The sequence below is a fragment of the Benincasa hispida genome, chromosome 2, assembly GCF_027475165.1.
Source record: "Benincasa hispida cultivar pf3 chromosome 2, pf3_genome.v1.1, whole genome shotgun sequence".
Taxonomy (NCBI): domain Eukaryota; kingdom Viridiplantae; phylum Streptophyta; class Magnoliopsida; order Cucurbitales; family Cucurbitaceae; genus Benincasa; species Benincasa hispida.
The window spans coordinates 7079849-7102314 of NC_143479.1; the positions used below are offsets into that span (position 1 = coordinate 7079849).

Below are 22466 nucleotides of genomic sequence, written 5' to 3' on the forward strand. Positions count from 1 at the left end.
GTCAAATCTAAAATCACGAGTTCCTCTAAGATTGAAAAACACAATGAATTTAAAACGCATTTAAAACAAATTTATTAATTTACCAAACAAGGTAATTCATCTTCACGTTCTAACAGACTTCAGATCAGAACAAATGTTATGTGCAAATCTGAATTCAAATAGAACAGTAATTAGAAAATGTTGTACAGTTACCTTTTAAACTAGCACTCTAATAAAGCTTAAGAGACCACTAATTTCCTTTTATGACTATTAAGCAACAGTTCAATCAGATAATAAGATACGGAACTTTACAGCTGGGTAAGTTTCCAGTTCTACCTGAATCAAGTAGATGATGGGGCTCCCCGTTCAACCTGCTTAAGCAGAGGGGATTGTATCCACCATTTCGCAGTACTAGCAACAGCCAATCATCTTAATCAAAGCCGGGAAAGTTGCAATAAATAATGGCTATAGATGAAAGTTTGGCAATATAAAGTTTATATCTATGATGAACTGAATATACCCCTCCCCTACTATTCGGAATCAGAACCCGAAAGATGCATCTGATAAGCATTTGGAGGCTCATAATCAGTGATGGAAGGAGGTACGTCAGCAATTGATGCGGTTCTCGAACGATTTCTTCTTCTAGGTTTGCTTCCTTCCTGAAAAGAAGCATGTCGCAAAAACATTGACATATTAAAGATCCATATATAGATCATCATAGGTTCCATTCCACCATAAGATACATTTATTATAAAGGCTATCCAAACATGGTCTTCCAATTCATAAAACACAAGCCCATTAAGCATTCTTTTAGGCTGACTACTGAAGAAACTATAAAGGAACATTCTTGAGTCCTCAATCAGTTACCTTAGTAGTTGATTGACTTGGTTGAGTGGATTCCTTTGGGAGGTCTGGTTGCCTAGCTGGTCGAGATGGGGGAGTGGGCTGAGATGTCCGTAGCCATATTGTACCAAAAGACAATAATGAAGCAAGAAACAAGACTGGACCAATCCTTGGGTCGTCTAGCCGGTAGTAGATTCCAACTTTGATGTGCTCAATCCACTTCAACACATTGGTAATTAAACTACTCCCAGCACTTCCAAAAATCATATGCTCCGGATTTTCATGAACAAGTTCAGGAGCCTTCACTCTCTGGCATTTAGAAACACGAGGATGCACTTCAGTCAACTAGTCCCCACACCTCATTCTTCTTCTTATTTTCATTTCTTTTTAATAATAAACAATGATCTAACAAAGGGGGAACCCAAGAAAACCTAAGGACAAGGGGTTGAGAAAACCCCTCACCCCTGAAGCTACGAAATAAGAGCCTTTGAAGTATCAGAGTTATGAATAAATGCCTTGATAAAAAATTAAAAAATTAAATTAATAATAATAAATAAAATAAAGCCCTTTAAACTCTCTTACATAAAAGGGCAGATCCCTCGAATCACCATCCTCGATTATTTTTGAGACCCACTGAACAATCTACAAAAGAAGAGAAGAAATTTCACTAGTAAGAGAAGTATACTGAAATCCCATGTTCAAAGCATCAATACAAGCTATTTAACGTATATCGGTGACATGCAGTGGTTAATTAGGTCAATGAAGCATTAGGAAAAGACTCGAACCTCTGAAATTTCAGATGAACCATTGTAAAGAGCCACAAGCTGTGCGGCAAGATCCAGATCATCGGATGATGTATCAAACATACTTCTTGGCTTCACCTCCTTAGCTTTAGTTGCATCCCTTTTGTACCGCACAATAAATAATCGAGGCACGTCACTGAGATCTCTCATTGGTCCACAAGTTTCATAGCTAGATTCAGAGCTAATGTAAAAGAAACAATATTTCTAGAGAAAAATGAAGGATGTATCAGTGAGAGAGAGGAAAGAAGAGGAAGAATCATGGACATTATCTAAACAAGTGTTGACATTAATTATCACACCATCAGTTTCAAGCATCGAACATTGGGAATGGAGTGTATGATACATTTTATTACTACTTTTTAATTTCTGACACACTGGAGATACGCACAGGAGGACATTCTTAAGAATACAGAGAACATCTTTTTGTAGAGAATATAGACAAAACTACTGAAGCATGGCAGTTTTTCCATCAGGAATCGATAAAAAATACTTATATCAAAGAGCTAAAACCATTAATAACTAATAGAACCGATAGGAAAGAAAAGATTTTGTAGCTATCCTTTATCGTTAATTGCTTCAAATTGGGGGCTTTCTTGTAAAATATTATGGTCTTTTATCCCCCCGGGATAGTCTTTGAGGTTATTCAGGCTTAAACATTTATTTCCAAAGTATATAGAATTTAATTTATTCAAACTTCTTCCACCATATTGGAAGATATCGAGAGTGGCATACCTTACACAAGATTTTGTCTTTTCAAATTCTTATCAAGTATTACTGAATTAATCAGTTTTGTATCCTTCTATTTATCTGTTCGTTAAAGTCCTGAGGATTTATTATTGTTTAATTTCTTATTATTTACTTTCTTATTATTGTTTACTTTCTTATTTACAGTTGAGGGCTGTAATACTTTCTTAATTGAGTTTATTCAGTATTCAATAATAAATTCTTTCCCTCTAAACACATGTTATCGAGTTGAAAAATAAAGAACGGGAAAAAAGTACTAAACCCATCCAAGAGTGCTCAATTGCTAATGTGAACTGTGATCATTTGAAACTCTTCAGATCTATAGAGCAAATTCTTTTTTGAGGTTATTCAAGAATCAAGTATTGAGTTTTCGAAGATAATCTCAGAATATTCTAATGTGACTAGACTTCCCATGTACCACATAAAGAGATCACGAAAAACTAAACATAAAAAGACTAGAAGAAAATGGACTGAGAAAGCATAGATGGCTCATAGCTCAGCTGGAAGAACGCAAAACTTCTATTTCAGATGAGCATACCAAAGCAAGGATTGACCACTAGGTTCACCGCTACCCTGTTTCTCACATTCCAGTTAATAATTTAATGATATGCCAAGGAATGGGAGTTACCTTCTGGGCTTCACCGTCAAGCCAAGTGAAGGACAAACGTTTGCTTTTAAGTGCGACTACAGCTGGAGATATCTTTGGGTCTTCATCAGCTCCATAAGCTTCACTATCACTAGTTAAAGTTTCTTTCACCCTGCGCATTGTCTAACTTTTCACAATTACACCATTCCTAAATTGCAAAATACATAGTTTGCATTGATATTTATATATTTTTTTTAAAATAAAAAAAAAACCTTGTCACAACAACTTGATTTATGTGTTTTTATAGTGTAAATCAAAATAAATATATTCACTGTGGCTTGATGTACAGTTTATGTAGAGGTGGGAGAAGGAGTTAGCTTTGCCACAAAGAGTCCTTTAAGATATAAGAAAATGCAACTAGAATTAGATGCAAGGATTGTATCTCACGATGTGATTGTATTTCTAATGTGAGTTCCGAGATAAACAACAAGAACACACTGAAACCTCCAGCCAATTCGAAAGGGCTGGGAAACCTTTCTGAAGCACCGTTCAATTTCTAAACAGATGAAAATAAAGGCCGACAGCAACAGCCTATAAACTTCGCATCCCCCGCCCATAAAAGAAACCACGTCCCACCAGCCACTTGTCTGGTGTGCATTTCCCTTACTACCCCTCCTCTCCTAAGTAACTACAACTGGGGCCTACGCCTAACAGACTCAAGATGCTATTATGCTACAACTAAATTTACTCAGAAAAATTTGACAACATATTCATCAATAATTGTCCTAAAGCTACCCTAACTTTTTAAAGAATCAATTATACAATGATAAAAACTAAAAAGTGTTCTACAACTTCAGCAATATTCAAATTAGACATATTGGTATTTAACACAAAAGTTATCTCAAATTAGATAAAACATGTTTAGAACTACGGTAATTTGTCATTTAGTAAGCAAAGTTATCCTTAAACTCTTTTAAAAGGCAATGACTAGACCACCCCTGAAATCCCACAGTTGACAACCAAATCTAAGTCAATTGTAATTATAAATACTTGAACTAAATTACCATTTCAAATTTATACTGTCTCCACGGTGGACGAAACCAAGGCAATCACTCCACCCCCCACCCCGAGGACAGAACTTTGCTCATCTGAATACTATTACATAGGATAACCCAGAAATATAATGACCCTGCACTAACACTACCTGCATGTAGCCTATTCTGACTAAATGATGAAAATAAAAAATGTATCATTTCAATTTTAACATCTGCGAACAACTATGCAGGACCAACTAGAAAAATGACAAGAAAACTAAGAGCGCTGCTACATGAAAATTAATCATAGGAAAAAAGCTTACTTCACGCATTTTGTTGAGTTCTGCACCCAGCCTTCCAGCTACAATTGCACAGTACCATGTTAATGTGTCGGATCCAGCACGAGAATAACCACGAGCATCACATCCCAGCTCCATTGATGTCCGACTTCTTAATTGAGGAAGTTCTTAAAGAGAAGATATGAGAACCCAAATCAATCAGGACCAAGATGGAAGAAAAGTAGAACGAGAAAAAGGATCAAGGGGAAACTAAGTATAAAACAATTTAAGAATTAAACTCTATGAGTAATCCAGTAACAAAACAAATAATAATAACATAGAAATAAATCATATTTCAAATCTCTTCTAACTATATTCACCGGGGAAAGAAAAGAAAAGTTTGAGAGAGAGAGAGAGTGAGAGTCAATGTTAATCAACTTAATATACATCTTCAGTAATGTTTAAGATCTGAAATTAAAACTGTTGTACAAAGAAGAAATGCTAAATCAATACGGACGGAGATGCCAGGGACTTGTTAATATGATATGGAGAAATATGTTTATTTTAAGATAAGATTTTGCTGTCCAAGCCGAAAACTATTGACTTATCGACTTACTTTTTAAAGATTGGAACACCATACACTGGAATATTCCTCCACTTTAATTTCCTATGCACTTGTTTAATGTTTTATGTAACCATTAATCTCCTATAAATATGTAGAAAGATTCTAACGACGCCAACAGCTGGAGAAAAGAATTATATTTTGAAGCTAAGAAGCGTGAACACTTTAGTTTGGCAAGCTTGTCTATGTTCGACACATGTCGGACACTTCAACACTTATTGGACATATATCGGACACTTGTTAGTGCAATAATTGTGTTAGACATGCATAGAATACTTGTTGAGTAGACTAAAGACACATATACGACAATAATAACAACTTTTGAGTGTGAAATACATCAAACTAAGTTTTTTTAAAGCTTATAAATGCATCAACCCATTTACTTCAAATTTTCTTTCGGTATAAAAATGGCATATAATTTTAAAAATGTATATTTTAATAAGCACCCTTGTCGTTTCGTGTCCTAGATTTTTAATATATGGCGTGTCACCGTGTCCATGTCGTGTCGTATCCGTGTCCCCGTATCTGTATTTATGCTTCTTAGCTTTGAAGTTTCAAGATATTGATGTCTTCACTTTAATTTGCTTAAGCTAACTGAAGCCTATTGGCCTCGAGTCACTAAGGTGTATGTACGTAAGCAAATGAGAAAAGAGGGAGAGTTGGGTATGTGATACAGTGAGAGAAATTGTGAGATTGTGTGGGCCCAAAGGAATATTGTTAGTTAGGGGCCTGAGAGAGAAGTGTGCATACCGTTGAGACTGTAGAGAGGATTATCTTTTTGGTATTTTCTTGATTGTAATAGCTTCTATGAGAGACTTGGGAGAGAATAGGGAGCTCTCAAATTCTCCCTCTGTGTTGATAAATAAATTGGTTTGGCTGAGGCCTATCAATTTTGGTATCAGAGAAGTAAGACTTGGATATGATGGGTAAGATGGAAGGCAGGGTAGTAGCTTTGGAAGAGAAGTTGAGTGAAGTGGGTAAGAAGCGATTGTCGTTGGAAACTAAGGTGGAGAACGAGAGGTTTGAAGTGATGAATGGGCAAATGAGTCTAGTTTTATCGTGCTTGGATGTGTTAATGGCTGAGAGGGCATCGACATCTACAGAGAGAACAGTGTCGGACAAAGGAAAAAAACTGGTGGATTCATCGCCAACTGGTTCGAAGATGGAAGGAAAAGAGAAGAGTGGGATTTACACATCTAGCAGTAAAGAAGTTCCTCTGTTCAACATGAGGCTGAGGAAGTTAGAGGTGTCGATATTCAAAGGGGAAGAGAGTGAGAACCCCGATCCATAGTTGCACCGTGCGGAACTTTTTTTGTGGTGAATCATTTGTTAGAGAAGGACAAATTGGATGCAGCAGTGTTGTGTTTGGAGGGAGGACAAGGATGCGGTAGTGCTGTGTTTGGAGGGAGAAGCGTTAGACTGGTATCAACGCGAAGATGATTGGCAACCGATGGGTAGTGGGTGGCGATTTCACGAGTTATTGTTGGATCGGTTCCGTCCAACGAATGAAGCTAATCGATATGCATGACCGATGAAACTTCAACAGGAGACAACGGTGAGAGCATATTGCCAACAATTTGAACAATATCCTGCTGGGTTGAAAGAGCTTGGTGAACAAGCCCTAGAGAGCAAGTTTGTGTGTGAGCTGAAAAAGGAAATTCAAATTGAGATGAGAAAGATGAATCCAATAGGCCTAAAGGCAAAAATGACAATGGCCCAATTGATTGAGGAAGATTAATTGATCCAAGAAAATAGGTTTCAACAGGTTAGCACGAGTAGCAATCCAAGTTCAAAAATGAACCCAACAACTAGTGGGTCGGGTTCCAGTAGTGGAAGCGGGTCGAGTGCCTGGTCTTTTTCATTTTAGCCCTAACCGAAATTCTACGACATCATCAACCACTATTACGCCGGTCCGTGATTCAACAACAAAGAGTGGAAATACTCTTCCCTACCGACGATTAACGGAAGAAGAGATGAGAGCTAAAAAGTAAAAGGGCATTTACTTCAAGTGTGATGATAAATTTAGCTTTGGCCACCAGTGCAAGAATGAAAGAGTTGCAATTCATGTTTGTTCAGGCCTCGAGTCACTAAGATCATAGTCTGGTAAAATCCCAAATTTCATTAAAGTCTATGATGAAGACACTTGGGGAGGGAGACCAAGGGATGTTAGTGGAACTCAATGCTTTGGATACAGAGGTGAAGGAAGACAGCAATGTTGAGTTCCAGAAGCATGTGATCAAATTTCCCGAGGCTATTCGAGCCGTTCTTCGATGGTATAAACAAGTGTTTGTGGCACCAACTACACTACCACCCGAAAGGGACCATGATTACGCAATACAATTGGAACCCGAAACAAGTTCCTATCAATGTTCGACCATATCGGTATCCTCAATTCCAGAAGGACGAGATTGAAATAACGGTTCGTGAAATGCTGATGGCTGAGATTATTCAGCCTAGTCGAAGCCCCTTTTCCAGCCTAGTTCTATTGGTTAAGAAGAAAGATGGCAGTTGGCGGTTTTGTGTGGACTATCGAGCCCTTAATCAAGCAACTGTGCTAGATAAATACCCCATCCCTGTGATCGACAAGTTGTTGGATGAGCTGTTTGGTGCCATTATTTTCTCAAAAATAGATTTGAAGTCTAGTTACCATCAAATTCGAGTACGTACTTGTGACATTCATAAGACAGCATATAGAACACGTGAGGGACACTATGAGTTCTTAGTGATGCCCTTTGGGTTACAAAATAACATCAAGAAAAGCTCAGTCCACTTTGTCATAAGCCTTTTCGAGGTCTAGTTTTAAGAGAGCACCTTTCTTCCCACAAAAGTTCCACTCATCCACAACTTAAGAAGTAATAAGAATAGCATCTAGAATTTGACAACCCTCCACAAAAGCCGTCTAAGACTCATACACAATGGAGGGGAGAACTTTCTTCAACCTATTAGCAAGAACCTTGGAAATGATCTTATAAAGAGAAGTCACAAGACTTACGGATCTGAAGTCGCTAACCCCAGTGACTTTCTTCTTTTTTGGGATGAGGCAAATATACGCCTCATTGTAATGCTTGTTGATGATACCATTTTTAAAAAACTCTTGGAACACCTTAACAATATCAAGCTTCAAGATGTTCCAGGACTTTTTATAAAACTCCCTTGCCATGCCATCAAGGCCAGGAGACTTGAGATTCCCCAAATCAAAAATGTGTCTCCAATCTCCTTCTCTTCAAAAGGGGCCTCCAAGGATAAAGAATCAGTAGTGCTGAGGGGTCTCCAATTCGACCCTTCAAAAGTAAAGGGGTGGGGAATTTTAGCACCGCAAAGGTTTGTGTAGAAATCTAAGATTTCATCCACGATCTCGTCCTCATTAAGGAGAATCCGACCCTCTCTACTTTCCAGGGCAGAAATGAAGTTCTTACTTTTCCGAGTAGAGACCCATCTATGAAAGAAATTCGAGTTTTCCTCACCCTCCAGAAGCCACTGAATTTTATGTTTCTGGGCCCAAATCCTCTGTGTTCTTTTACAATAGTCTCAAGAAGAGCAGCAATGTAGTATTGATTAAAAAGAACAAATAATTGACTTAAAAGGAGAATCTAAAGAAACTATAATACCTTGTTGCTTATTCTGTTCAATGAGCTGTACAAACGAGGAACGGTTAACAAATCCTGATGGCAAGAAGTGCACGTTTGATTAGTCAAACAATGCACAGAGCATAGAATAGAGTGGAAAATGCACACAAATGAAATAAGCCATGGAAAAAGAAGTGACATGCCATGGTACACAATAGGCTTCATTCCTGGATCTTTCATGAATACCATAGCAGGTGCAAGTTCCACCCCAAACCTAAGTCCAAACACAAAATCTCCATCAAATTCTGATTGAAACAAAATCCCATTTAAAAAAGTAATAATAAATTAATTAATGCTTGCGAACCCATCTAAGAGAAGTAACCAAAAAGGATGAAGATTACAGTTAAAAATAAAATTAACTTAATATAAATGAACTATAACTAAGCATACATTGTACTGTGCATCAAAGTTAAAGAGAGGATCATGCACTCACGTGTCCAACCAGATGGATGAATCCTCTTCTCGCCATAGCACAAAGGCAAATGAAACTGAATCCCAGTAGTTCTTTGCAGTTTTCCGTATGAATGGTGCAGCACGTTCTCCAGTTTCTGAGAAAATAATAACTTTGACCTATTTGCCAGTAGAAAGATGTATATTTATATCAGCTAATTAGAAACTCACTGCAACTCAAGAAAAGCAGGTCTCAAATCAATACATTAGCAACAATTACATGTAAATAGTACGTCTATTGTTGGAAGAAAAAAAAAAAAAGGAGGCCAAGAATGGTAAGCAATAAATGATACCTTATGGGGACTACTCTTTGCCAAAAATTTATGTCCCTGAGAGTGAACAAGATACACAATTCATTTTAATATGAATAATTAAGGAAATTGCTACCATCAAGTTACAAACCGAAGGAGCAATGTGTAAAGGGTAAGAGGTCATTCCGAAAAGAGATTACAATATATCCAGTTATGCCTCTCTTGCATGAAAAATTACAAACTTTTGAGATTAAAGGGCTACAGCACTACAATTACAGATCACAACCTACCATGCTCCCCGCCCCCCAATTTGGCCCCACGCTACAGCCTATGTGCAAGAATTGCTATACTGTAACACAGAATACCATGCCCAGACAATACATTGAACCATTGAAAAAAGAAACATAAATAACACCGTGAGACTCTGAATATTACCAATGTGTCCTTTGAGTAGTAAAGGATTCGAGGTAGATACAGTACGGTTGTTGCAAACCAATCTGTAATATCATCATAAGAAAGCTTTCCATCGAACCTAGGAAGAAATATGTTCAAATATTTAGAAAAATTTTGTAATAAAAGCGTAAGGAGGAAATTAAAAGTAACCTTCTGAAAAAGCAACAACGTATGACTCTTCTTTCTTTTTTTTTTCTAAATGAAAGTTGTTGCTATATATATAAATAAATATTTTCTTTTTTCTTGAAAAAAAAACAAAGTTAAATGCTTACATTTGAACTTTCAACACTAAACATAATTACATATCCCTCGTTGATTTGGCCAGCTGGAAGCTTTTTCAACTAGCCTAGCTCTCTAGGGTTATTCAATTCTTTAGTATACTTGTTTGTTTTCCAAAACGGTAAAGTTCTGCACTTGAACTACAATCTAAGTTTGTTTAGTTTGAAATTTTAACCCCATTGAAACCTCACTCACCTATTAATGCAATCAGTTGATTTACAACCGGGAGGAAAGGCAACAAGTGACGGTAGTCCTGCATAATTATCCAATGAAGAACATACAAAGCTGAATGAGACTCCAAGATAAATCAAAACCAAAATTGATTGTACAGTTAAGGGCCATTTAGATTTAATAAAAGATGTCTACCATAGAAGATAGATGTTCTCTGAGGACAAAAAGGAGTTTAATCAAGCTTACACTGTTCCATACCTTTAAAGAATCTAGGACTTGGAAACAAAATTTAACTTACCATTCCTGAAGAATGGTTGTCCAGTTGGCTTTTTCTCTGCAAGATAAGCAGCAAGTTGAGCTTCCCCAAGCTCCACCACTGCAGTATTAGCAACTCCATCCAGCAAAGCAACTGAGAATGAACATATATGAAAAGATAACAAATTTTACTTCAATCTACTCAAAGTAGTGAATCATTTGTGCCAGTATATTCGTTTGCCCAAGGAGGTAGGGGGAACGTACAGGGAAGGAATTTCTTCTTAGCATCAGTATATCTTTGTCTGCTTATTTAACATTTCTAAATAAATAATATCTAAGCAACGGTCTAGTGGTAAATAAGGGAACATCCCTTTGACAAAGGGCTAAGAAGTCATGGGTTCAATCCATGGTAGCCACCTACCTAGGATTTAATATCCTATGAATTTCTTTGACATCCAAATGTTGTAGGTCAGGCGGGTTGTCCCGTAAGATTAGTCAAGGTGTGCATAAGCTGGCCCGTACTCTTTTGGATATCAAAAATAAATAATATTTAAGCAATTGCAAGTTATGTCATTTCGAGCTCCATCCTCTTGGGGATCACCCTTAAAAGAACATCCAAGCTCTTTTATGGCTGCATATTTCATGTGCATTCTTTTGAGTACTGTGGAAGGAAAGAAACCAAAAAATCTTCATGGATAGTTCCAATTTTATCGGATGTCCCCGAAGGGACAAAATCTTCATGGATAGGGCTCATCCTTTTGACAGTTTCTTTGACCTTGCCATTAACTATGCTATTTCTTGGTGTAAAAAGCTCAAATCTTTTTGTTTCATATACATTATACAAATGCTTCCCTTCTTAAGAATTGGGGAAACTTATTGTAGTTCCAAGGATTTATATCCATTTTGTAAATTTCATACATCAATGAAATTGTTTCTTATAAATAAAAATAAAAAGATTAAAAAGACATTCAATGGTCATAACTCATTCTTTTGCAATACAAACACAAAACATGAACCCTCACAATTGCTCAATAGATATTGAATGGCACTGCCCACACTAGAGTAGCCAATTCAGGCTTATCCAGAACTACATTTTGGTAGAGAAAACAATTAATAACAAAAGACCAGGGATTTCTGTCATCGTGAATTTATTTTTTTTAAAAAAAAAAGGTTTAAGAAGTTGAGCTGAAACTAAATCAAACTCAAATACTAATTAACCTACCTGCAGAAATTAAATTATTCACATGCTTTTCACTAATAGAGCAGTTGCATTCTCCATTTGGGTGCTAAGCTACTAAGGCAACGATTACAATGGTATAGCATTAGGAGCTAAAGGGAAAAGATAATCTTCAACGCATAAGAGTACATGAGCCGACCATGAGTGCTATTTAATTAATAAATGGTTGTAATGGGCAAGGACAGGGTCTGAAGTCAGAAGTGAACAGAAATCAGAGGGGAAGGGTGAAATAATGGAAGAGGCCAAGCAACCCTGATTGTGTCTTTTCAGTACTTCCCAATAGTATTTGAATTCACAAACGTCCAAGAACTAAGAATGAGAACTAACATTCGGAAGAAAGATAATTGGACTTGATAACTAAAAATAGAATAGACGAATTAAGACCAAAAAGGAAGTTAAATGAATATTATGATCTCTCACAAAGATAAAGAAGAGATAAGTACAAACCAATTTGTTTCCATACATCAGAAAATTGAACGCAGAGTTTGCTTCCAAATGAATACAACTGAAACAAATTTCAACAATCAGAAATTTAGAACCCAAACTATTACGTAATTATCACTATAATCTTTTACTTATTGAAAAGAAAAGAAATTAGGGAGTTCTCAAAGATTTTAAAAGCTCCCAATTCAAGAAACTAATATTGCAATACATTGGCCAGGTACACCGTTTTAACTCTAATATTACCAAGTCAGGAACTTGAAAAAGTAAAAAGTCAACACATTCAACCAAATAACTCAACAACCGGATGGGGAAAGAGAGAACACGAATAGAGAATGGATAAAATTCAAAAGTGGAAAGAAAACAAGCAAACAACTTGAATGATCACTTCAAAATAATAACAGTGTAAGTTCTAGATGAGTAATAAATAGAGATGATAGGATAACTGTAATTGCCTACAGTACATCGTAAAACTAGAATAACACTAATTCTAAGTATCTTGCTTTACAAACAGTTCCTCTCAACTTGTGCAGCAATTGGAGTTATTGTATGGAGAGAGTGGTTAATTATGACCATTGAATGGGAGAGACTGGCAAAAATACTGTTTCTGCTTCTTTCCCTAAAATCTTTTCCATAGAGCGGCGTATTGTACCTCCTTTTGCTTTTATACACTTTTTCCCAGTAAATTCCATTCTATCAATGAAATATAGCTACCTTCCTGTTGAGAAAATATATTGTCCTCCAAAAGCAAATAAAAGCCTATTTATAGACCCATTCTAAACCTTTGAGATCCTTCTAGCTCATAAATACACCTTCCTACATAACATGGATGTTAAGTTCGTAGTATATTGCATACTTTTTGTCTAACATTTTGTGATTATGGTTCTTCTTTTATCCAAGCCAATTAAATTTTCTTTTCATTATTTCTTGGTTTGAGTATAGAATGTTTTCATCTTTCCTTGTATTTCCTTACACCCTATTGAAATATTCGATAAGTGAATTTGGAAAGCAATAATAGCATTTCCAATAGACCCTAATTAGATGCTATTTTGTATTTTCAAGGGAAGATCCCGATCAAGTCCCCTATAATCCAAGGTCCAACACATTTAAATCTTGAGCCTAAGAACATATGTTTTCTGTTTTTGATATTCTTTTGGTCATTTCATTTGTTTACGCATTTACATATTTTAGAGAACTTTATTTTAAGAATGAAATATACTAGTCTATAATGTCTATAATGTAAAACAAAAAGTGTAATAACTAATGAACTCTACATCCTTAAATAATAAGATGAAAAGTATATAAAAGGAATCACATGATCTTGAGTGAAATATAATACCGTTCATTTATCTAGGAATCTCAAACTAGAAGACCTTCCTAGAAAAAAGCAGGGATACAAAAGAAAAACTCCACTTATAGTGTACAAACTAGAAAACATGCACTGCAAAATTCTTAAGTAGGATTTTACCATAATTAGTGATGGCTTATCATCATTAAAAATAGATTGAACATCATTGGATGTTATGAAGTTAAGGTTGTGATCTTCAGTATCTGCACCATTGAGGGCATGTATATCAGCAATTCAGAAAAGCAAATCTATTAGATTTTGTTATTATTGTGAATGGAACTCACTTAATGGAACTTCATCTAACAATGGGAGACTTATTTCCGAAAACTTTTCTCTGGCATATTGCACTTTGACCTTTTCTAGAACACCCTGCATCCATGATGTTAATGGTTAAGGAAACAAATTTAACAAAGGTGAAATACCATATCAACTACTCACCCATTGTTCGTCGATGCCAAAAAGATCATAGTTGCGTTTCCATAAATTGTTTTTTAGCAATTCATAAGCATATTGAATCTGCAAATCATGGCCTCGTTAAAAACTTACTGCAGATAACCCATCATAAGACAACTAGCTAATGTACATGGAGAAACATAGTATAACATATCATGATTAGTTAATAATCATGACGGAGATCAAACAATATTACTTATGACAGTTTCAACAACAAAATTTTTGTTAACAGACATAGTTCATGCCAAACGATCAATATTGGGGTTAAGAGAAAAGGGAGTGGGGGGGAGGGGAAACAAAGGTAATCGTCAATAACACAATATATAGAAGTTAAAAACAGATCAAGGGTCAAGACCCAAGGCCTAAAGAAGATCCTAAACAGCTAAGCATAAATTGTTTGATACATTGCGCTGAAAATAGGGTTTTAGCCCTAAGGGCATTTTTAACTTTTCACTGTACTCTAGGGTTTCCCTGTTTTCTATTTAAATGTGTAGCCTCTATGTATCTGGTGTATCAAATCTTAATAAGAAAAACTCTATATCGTGGTTTTTTCTCCCTGTATTAGGGTTTTCCACGTATCCCTGTGTGTGCCCCATTTTCCTTCTCTTTCTATTTTTTATCATGGTATCAGAGCAAAGAGATGAAACCCTGGCCGCCGTTGAGGAAAATCAAACAGGAGAATCACAAGTGCCATCTGGCACCACAACCATGGATATTGCAGCTGTCGTACAAATAGCCATAGAATGGTACTTTCAGACGGTCTTACCTCATCTTCATCAGTCGATTGGAGCAACCCAACCCGAAGGACAGGTAGCCGATTGGGTCAGAAACCAACAGACCCAGCCGACCGATTGGATCAGCCACAGGACGGCGGCTACAGAAGCTCCACAAGCAGCAACCAGCCGATCGAAGACAGAAGCAATCTATCCGGGGCCCACCCAATCGAAGCCTTCTGGACTGGCTCCAGCCGAGCGCAGACGTCCGATTGTCCCCAGCCGCCGCTCAATTCCAGTGCAGACCCAGCTATTCGGCTCCAGCGCTGACATCCCAGCCAGCCGCGAATCTTCAGACCCGAGCCGCGTTCTTTGCCCAGTCGCACCTGCAGTTTTCCCTATTCCAGCCGCGATGCCTCCTTTCCAACTAAGTGTGGGTAGCGGTTTCAGCCAAGGAATTCCCGTGAGTGGCAGATTGGAGATAGGTGAATCGCGTCTTCGTCATATCCAGAACAAAAAATTGACTATATCCAGGAACAATTCGCTCAACTTCAACTCCAGATTAAACAGCAGAATGAGTCAGTTCAGCAACAGATGACTACCCTTGGAGAGGTTCTTGGAGCTACCTCTGATGCCCGATCAGAACTCCCCTCTAGTCTACCAGCTTACTCAGGAAGTCCTCTTTCCCTACCTTATCTACAGCAAATTTATTTTCTGGGGCAATAGGAAATTCTGCTAGCTTTATTGTAAGGGAGAAATTAAATGGTCATAATTACTTTTCTTGGTCTCAATCCATAAAAATGACCCTCGAGGGTCGTCATAAATTCGGATATCTAATGGGCAAGATATCGAAACCGAGAACGGGTGACCCTCAAGAACGTATATGGAAGGGAGAAGACTCCTTACTTCGATCTATTCTAGCAGGGAGTATGGAGCCTCAAATTGGCAAACCCTTACCATATACTGCCACTGCACGGGACATTTGGGAGGCTATACAAAAGCTTTACTCCAAACAGCAGAATGCTTCCTGACTCTATACTTTTGTTGAAAATAGGGTTATTAACCTAGGGGCATTTATGTAATTGTGTAGGCCCCTAGGGTTTCCTACTGTCTATTTATACGTTGTGTCCATATGTATTCAGTGTATCAGATTAAACTAATAAGAAAGATCTCTATATCGTGGTTTTTCTCCCTGTACTAGGGTTACCACGTAACTGTGCGTTGTTATTCTCTTTTCTTCTATATTTTAACATGGTATCAGAGCTAGGCGACGAACTCCTAGCCGTTATGGAAGAGAACCAACCACAGTCGTCTTCTGCCGATGGAACTTCAAGTTTTGACATGAAGACAGCCATTCGATCGGCCGTGAAGGAGTGTTTTCAAGCAGCCCTACCGGAGTTGATTTCCACCATCCAGCTGCAGTCGATGGAGAGCCAGAGTCGATGGGAGCCGCCGCACCAGAAAGAAGCCACGATCGGCGACCGAAACCAGAGCGGCGCTGCCTTCGACAGTCGGACAGAGACGAATCCGATCGAGCCCAGCCATGTCTTCGACGATCGGACAGAGACGAATCCAGTCGAGCCCAGCCGTGGGTTGCTGCCATCCGCGCTGATCGTGCTCGCGCCGGTCAGATCAATTGTCGTGGAGCCGCGCCTAGCACTTCGCTCGAGCATTCCAACCGGCTGGTGCCATCTCGTGCGTCGGGCAGATACGAGGACCATCTAAAGCAACGAGCTACATCTTTCCAACAGTCGGTGGCTCCTCCTTTTCCAGCCACTTGTGGCTCGACCCAATGCCCAGATGATGTTAGACAACAGTTGACTATCTCCAACAACAGATTTCAGACTTAGATAGGATATTCGGCGCAAATCCCCAACCGGTTCAACCAGTCTATTCAGAGAATCCGGTAAATTCGTTCTCTATTTTGCCAAATGCTTCTTATTTATCTGGCTCGATGGGCAACTATGCAGGATTTCTTGTAGGAGAAAAATTAAATGGCCAGAATTATTTCTCCTGATCCCAATTAATCAGGATAGCCTTGGAAGGGCATCACAAATTTTGGTACCGATCCTCAAGAACGGATCTGGAAAGTGGAAGATTCGCTGTTACGCTCTGTCCTCGTGAATAGTATGGAACCTCAAATAGGCAGACCATTATTGTATGCTGCAACCGCCAAGGATATCTGGGAGGTTGCACGGGATTTGTACTCAAAGAGACAGAATGCCTCTCGACTATATACGCTTCACAAGTAGGTCCATGAATGCAAATAAGGGTCCATGGATGTTACATCATATTTTAACAAATTATCAATACTTTGGCAAGAGATGGACCTATCTCAAGAGATTGTCTGGAACTGCACGCAAGACGGGGCTCAATACTTGAAAATTGAAGAAGCAGACCATGTGTTTTCTAGGCTGGATTAAATCCTAAATTCGATGGTGTCCGTAGTCGAATATTGGGTCAACGTCCTACACCTTCTCTCAGAGAAGTTTGCTCCGAAATACGGCTAGAAGAGGATCGGTCATGCGACATGAATAATCTTATTACTACAACTGATGCAGTTGCCTTCATTGCAAAGTCGCCCAATGCTGATGGTGATAAAAGAAACCCCACCTGTGTGTGAGCACTGTAAAAAGCTCTGGCACACAAAGGACAAGTGTTGGAAATTGCACGGGAAACCTCCAAACAGCAAGCGACGACAGTCTCATGACAAATCTAATACTGTTCGTGCCCTAGTGAGTGACTCAGCAGATGAACATACTCAGAAGCAGTCTTCTATTGACAGTAAGAACAGTTTGAGTACGGTTGGAGTGAGTGCTATTGCACAATTAGGTAATTTTTCTTCGTTTGGCCTTATTAGTATAAAATATAAATGGTAAAAAATCTTGGATTGTGGACTCAGGGGCCACAGATCATCTTTACCAATTCTTCAGATCTATTCATTTCTTACGACCCGAGTGCTGGAAATGAGCGTATTCGAATTGAAGATGGGTCTTTTGCCCCTGTTGCAAGGAAAGGTCATATCTCCCCGTTTGACAGTTTAGTTTTACGTGATACTTTGCATGTGCCTAAAATCTCTTATAATTTGTTGTCTGTCAGTAAAATTATAAGGGATCTAAAGTGTAAGGCAATTTTCTCACCTGACTCCGTTTTGTTTCAGGATCTGAAATTGGGGATGACGACTGGCACTGCCCGGCACAATAGGGGACTCTATTTCCTTTCTAAAGATGCTTCCTCTAGAGATGATCATCAAACTGGGTTTATGTCGTTAAATTTTTCTGTTTCTAAAAATGACTTTTATGTTGTGGCATTTCCGTTTAGGACATCCAAATTTTCAATATATGAAGTATTTGTTTCCGCATTTATTTCGCAATATTAATACTTCCTCTTTAAATTGTGACATGTGTATTCGTGTCAAGCAAAGTTGTGTTCCTTTTCAATCTCAGCCTTATAAACCCTCAAGTCCTTTTACTCTTGTTCATAGTGATGTTTGGGTCCCTCGCCTGTTACCACTTCCACCAGTAAACGTTGATTCGTCACGTTTATAGACGACCACACTCGCCTTACTTGAGTCTTCCTCCTCACTGACAAATCTGAGGTGTCATCCATTTCCCAACAATTTTATACAACTGTCGAGACTCAGTTGAATGCGAAGATTGGAATTTTACGGAGTGATAATGGGCGAGAATTCTTCAACACCTCCTTCAAGGATTTTCTTGTCTCTAAGGGAATTGTCCATCAAAGCTCGTGTGCTTATACTCCGCAACAGAATGGAGTAGCCGAGCGGAAAGATCGTCATCTGGTGGAAGTAGCCCGGTCTCATATGTTATCTGCCACTCTTCCGTCATATCTATTGGGGGATGTCGTTCTTACTGCCGCCCATCTCATTAATCGAATGCCCTCTTGTGTTCTCAACCTTCATACTCCCTTGGATCTGTTTAAAAAGTCCTTCCCAACCACTCGATTAATCTCCGATATTCCCCTTCGGGTCTTTAGTTGCATTGCCTTTGTTCATTCTCATGGTCCAAACCGCACAAAATTTACTCCTCGTGCTCAAAAGTGTATCTTTGTTGGATATCCACTTCATCAACGTGGATATAAGTGCCATCATCCGTCATCTCGTAAATACTGTGTCTCCATGGACGTCACCTTCCTCGAGGATCAGCCGTTCTTTCCTGTTAGTCATCTTCAGGGGGAAAACATGAGTGAAGAGACTAACTGGTCCTCTCATGCCAGTCCCTTAGAGTCAGCTCCTATTCATATTTCGTCTAAGCCTAGTTCTGGGCATGACGACCCGATCCTTCCTACCAACCAAGTTCCTTGAAAACTTACTATAGAAAGAATCTCAAGAAGGAAGCAGTGTCACCTGTCGAACCGGAACTACCGGCTCTAGTACATGAGTCAGACCCGCCATCAGATCCAGATACATATATTCCTGAAACTAATGATGATGATGTGTGTATGGAGACTGATAAATGCAAGCAAGATAAGGGCGAAGGAAATGGTAATACTGAAAGTATGGCAGGAGAGGAGACAGCTGAGAATGAAATGATTCTAGTTAATGATGATATGGAGGATACTACTGAAATCCCTGATACACAGATAACCGATCATGGTGAGAAGCCTGAAAAGTTGAAGGATCGTGATGCCTGGCTCGATCTTCCTATAGCTCTGAGGAAAGGCACTCGTTCATGTGCTAAATACCCTATGCATAGTTACATGACGTATAGTAATCTGGCACCCGAGTTCAAAGCTTTCACTACCAGTCTGGACACTGAGATGGTTCCAAATGACATAATTGTTGCGATGGGAAAATCAGAATGGCGGTCTGCTGTTATGGAAGAAATGAGAGCTCTCGAGAAAAATGGAACTTGGGAACAGGTGGTTCTACCTGAAGGGCACCAGACAATTGGATGCAAATGGGTGTTTACTATAAAATACAAATCAGATGGGACGATTGACCGGTACAAGGCTGAGCTTGTTGCAAGAGGCTTTATTCAAACCTATGGAGTAGACTACTCTGAAACCTTTTCTCCCGTGCCCAAACTAAACACTATCCGAGTGCTTTTGTCAGTTGTCGTAAATAAGGATTGGCCCCTACACCAATTTGATGTTAAAAATGCGTTTCTGAATGGGGAACTTGAAGATGAAGTTTATATGAGTCCTCCTCCTGGGTTCGAGAGTCAATTCAAAAACAGGGTGTGCAGATTGAGAAAGACGCTATATGAGTTGAAACAATCTCCAAGGACCTGGTTTGACAGGTTCACAACCTTTGTGAAAGCACAGGGGTATGTTCAGGGACATTCTGATCACACTCTATTTACAAAAGGGTCGAGATCAGGGAAGATAGCTCTTCTTATTGTCTACGTTGATGATATTGTTTTATCCGAGGATGATGATGCGAGATCATGAGGCTCAAAACAAAGATGGCCGAAGAGTTTGAAATTAAAGACCTCGGTAAGCTAAGATACTTTCTGGGAATGGAAGTGCCTTGATCAAAGAAAGGTATCTCAGTTTCTCAACGAAAATACACTCTAGACTTACTAAAGGAAACAGGCATGACTGGATGTAAACCTGTTGACACACCAGTAGAGTACAATGCGAAGCTCAGTGAGAAAAATGATAGAGTTCCTATTAATAAAGAGAGGTATCAACGGTTAGTCGGGAAGTTGATCTACTTGTCTCACACAAGGCCAGATATTTCGTATGCTGTAGGTGTTGTCAGTCAGTTTATGCAGGCTCCCTGTGAGGATCATATGATAGCAGTTGAACGTATCCTTCGGTACCTAAAAGGAACTCCTGGCAAGGGACTGATGTTCAGAAAGTCCAATAAACGATCTGTTGAAGCCTACACTGATTCTGACTGGGCAGGTTCTGTTGTTGACAGAAAATCGACATCTGGGTATTGTACGTTTGTCTGGGGTAATCTAGTCACCTGGAGAAGTAAGAAACAAGGGGTCGTTGTTAGAAGTAGTGTTGAGGCTGAGTATAGCGCCATGAGTCTGGGGATATGTGAAGAAATCTGGTTGAAGAAAGAGTTATCAGATCTCCAGCAAGATAATGAGCTTCCGATGAAATTGTTTTGTGACAACAAAGCTGCCATCAGTCTTGCAAATAACCCGGTTCAACATGACAGAACTAAACACGTAGAGACTGACAGACATTTCATTAAGGAGAGACTGGATGGTGGAAACATATGCATCCCTTATATTCCTTCAAATCAGCAAGTTGCAGATGTGCTTACAAAGGGGTTACTAAGACAGGGCTTTGACTATTGTGTAAGCAAGTTGGGCCTTGTTGATATCTATGCCCCAACTTGAGGGGGAGTGTTGAAAATAGGGTTATTAACCTAGGGGCATTTATGTAATTGTGTAGGCCCCTAGGGTTTCCTATTGTCTATTTATACGTTGTGTTCCTGTGTATTCAGTGTATCAAATTAACTAATAAGAAAGATTTCTATATCATGGTTTTTCTCCCTGTACTAGGGTTTCCACGTAACTGTGCGTTGTTATTCTCTTTTCTTCTTCTATATTTTAACAACTTTACGCAAACAAGTCCATGAATGCAAGTAGGGAACAATGGACGTTATAGCGTACTTCAAAAGGCTATCTCTTATTTGGCAAGAAATAGACCTATGTCAAGAGATGGTCTGGAATTGTCCGTGTAGGGGAGTCTTACATTACCAGTCTAAGACCGACCAAGTTTATAACTTTTTGGTGTGGCTGAATTCTAAGTTTGACACAGTACGGAGTCGGATACTAGGAACCCATCTGATACCATCCCTGATGGGAATTTGCTCTGAAGTTTGCCTTGAGGAAAACAGGTCTAGTGCTATGAATAATACACTGGTTTCGCCAACTAACTCTACTGCATTTAAAGCGTCAGGTCCTGCCAATGATAAGCAAAATGGCAAGCCAACTCTTGTGTGTACTGTAAAAAACCCTAGCACACTAAAGACCAATGCTGGAAGCTGCATGCCCGTCCACCTAATAGTAAATGATGTCAGTCAGGCTCTGAACGAGCATTGGCAGGCGAATCGGCAACTGGAGGTCCTCAACCTCAGAATCAAGAAACCAATCAGAGTAACTCTAGTACAGTGGGTGTAAGTGTGATCACCCTATCATGTACTCTTCAATCTTTTGGTCTTGTTAGTATAACCGGTAGCAAGCCATGGATTCTAGATTCAGGGGCTACAGACCACTTAACTGGCTCTTCCGACCACTTGCTTTTATATCATCCAAGTGCTGGGAATGAAAGGATCAGAATCGTTGATGGGTCCTTTGCCCCTATGGCCAAGAAATGTCGTTTGTCACCCTTTGAGGGTTTGGTTCTTCAAGATGTGCTGCATGTGCCTAAAATTTCTTATAATTTATTATCTGTTAGCAAGATTACAAGGGATTTGAGATGTCGAGTTACTTTCTCACCTGATGCTGTTGTTTTTCAGAACCTGAACTCGAGGACGACGATTGGCACTGCCCGACATGATGGGGGACTCTATTTCCTTACTAAAGATGCTTCATCTAGCATATGTGATAGGACTAGTTTACTTTCATCTTGTTTTTCTACCACTGAAACTGATTATATGTTATGGCATTATCGTCTTGGACATCTTAGTTTCCATTATATGAAATATTTGTTTCCTCATCTGTTTCGCAATGTTAATCTTTTCTAACTTGAATTGTGATATGTGTGTCCAAGCTAAACAACCTCGTATCTCGCTAAAACCTCAGCCTTATAAGCCTACCAAACCATTCACCCTCTTCCATAACGATGTTTGTGGTCCGTCACTTGTTACTACCGCCACTGGCAAACAATGGTTTGTAACTTTCATTGATGACCACACTAGATTAACTTAGGTTTTTCTTCTTACCGATAAGTCTGAAGTCATGTCGGTTTTCAA

At 38.8% G+C, this 22466-nt stretch overlaps 1 protein-coding gene across 1 annotated transcript in view; it reads right to left on the reverse strand.

Moving 5' to 3' along the window:
• Window positions 1-48: 48 nt before the first annotated feature.
• LOC120071055 (DNAJ heat shock N-terminal domain-containing protein) overlaps window positions 49-22466 on the reverse strand; it is a 28026-nt gene continuing 5608 nt past the window's right edge. The window contains exons 4-20 of the mRNA XM_039023062.2: window positions 13839-13916; window positions 13685-13769; window positions 13521-13603; window positions 12059-12116; window positions 10418-10528; window positions 10144-10201; window positions 9652-9748; window positions 9259-9294; window positions 8949-9085; window positions 8659-8729; window positions 8498-8551; window positions 4313-4455; window positions 2998-3138; window positions 1608-1829; window positions 1405-1464; window positions 847-1131; window positions 49-638 (exon numbers count right to left, since the gene is read on the reverse strand). Of these exons, the coding sequence (XP_038878990.2) occupies window positions 510-638; window positions 847-1131; window positions 1405-1464; window positions 1608-1829; window positions 2998-3138; window positions 4313-4455; window positions 8498-8551; window positions 8659-8729; window positions 8949-9085; window positions 9259-9294; window positions 9652-9748; window positions 10144-10201; window positions 10418-10528; window positions 12059-12116; window positions 13521-13603; window positions 13685-13769; window positions 13839-13916 (1848 nt within the window). The 3' untranslated portion in view covers window positions 49-509. The remainder of the gene's footprint in view (window positions 639-846; window positions 1132-1404; window positions 1465-1607; window positions 1830-2997; window positions 3139-4312; window positions 4456-8497; window positions 8552-8658; window positions 8730-8948; window positions 9086-9258; window positions 9295-9651; window positions 9749-10143; window positions 10202-10417; window positions 10529-12058; window positions 12117-13520; window positions 13604-13684; window positions 13770-13838; window positions 13917-22466) is intronic.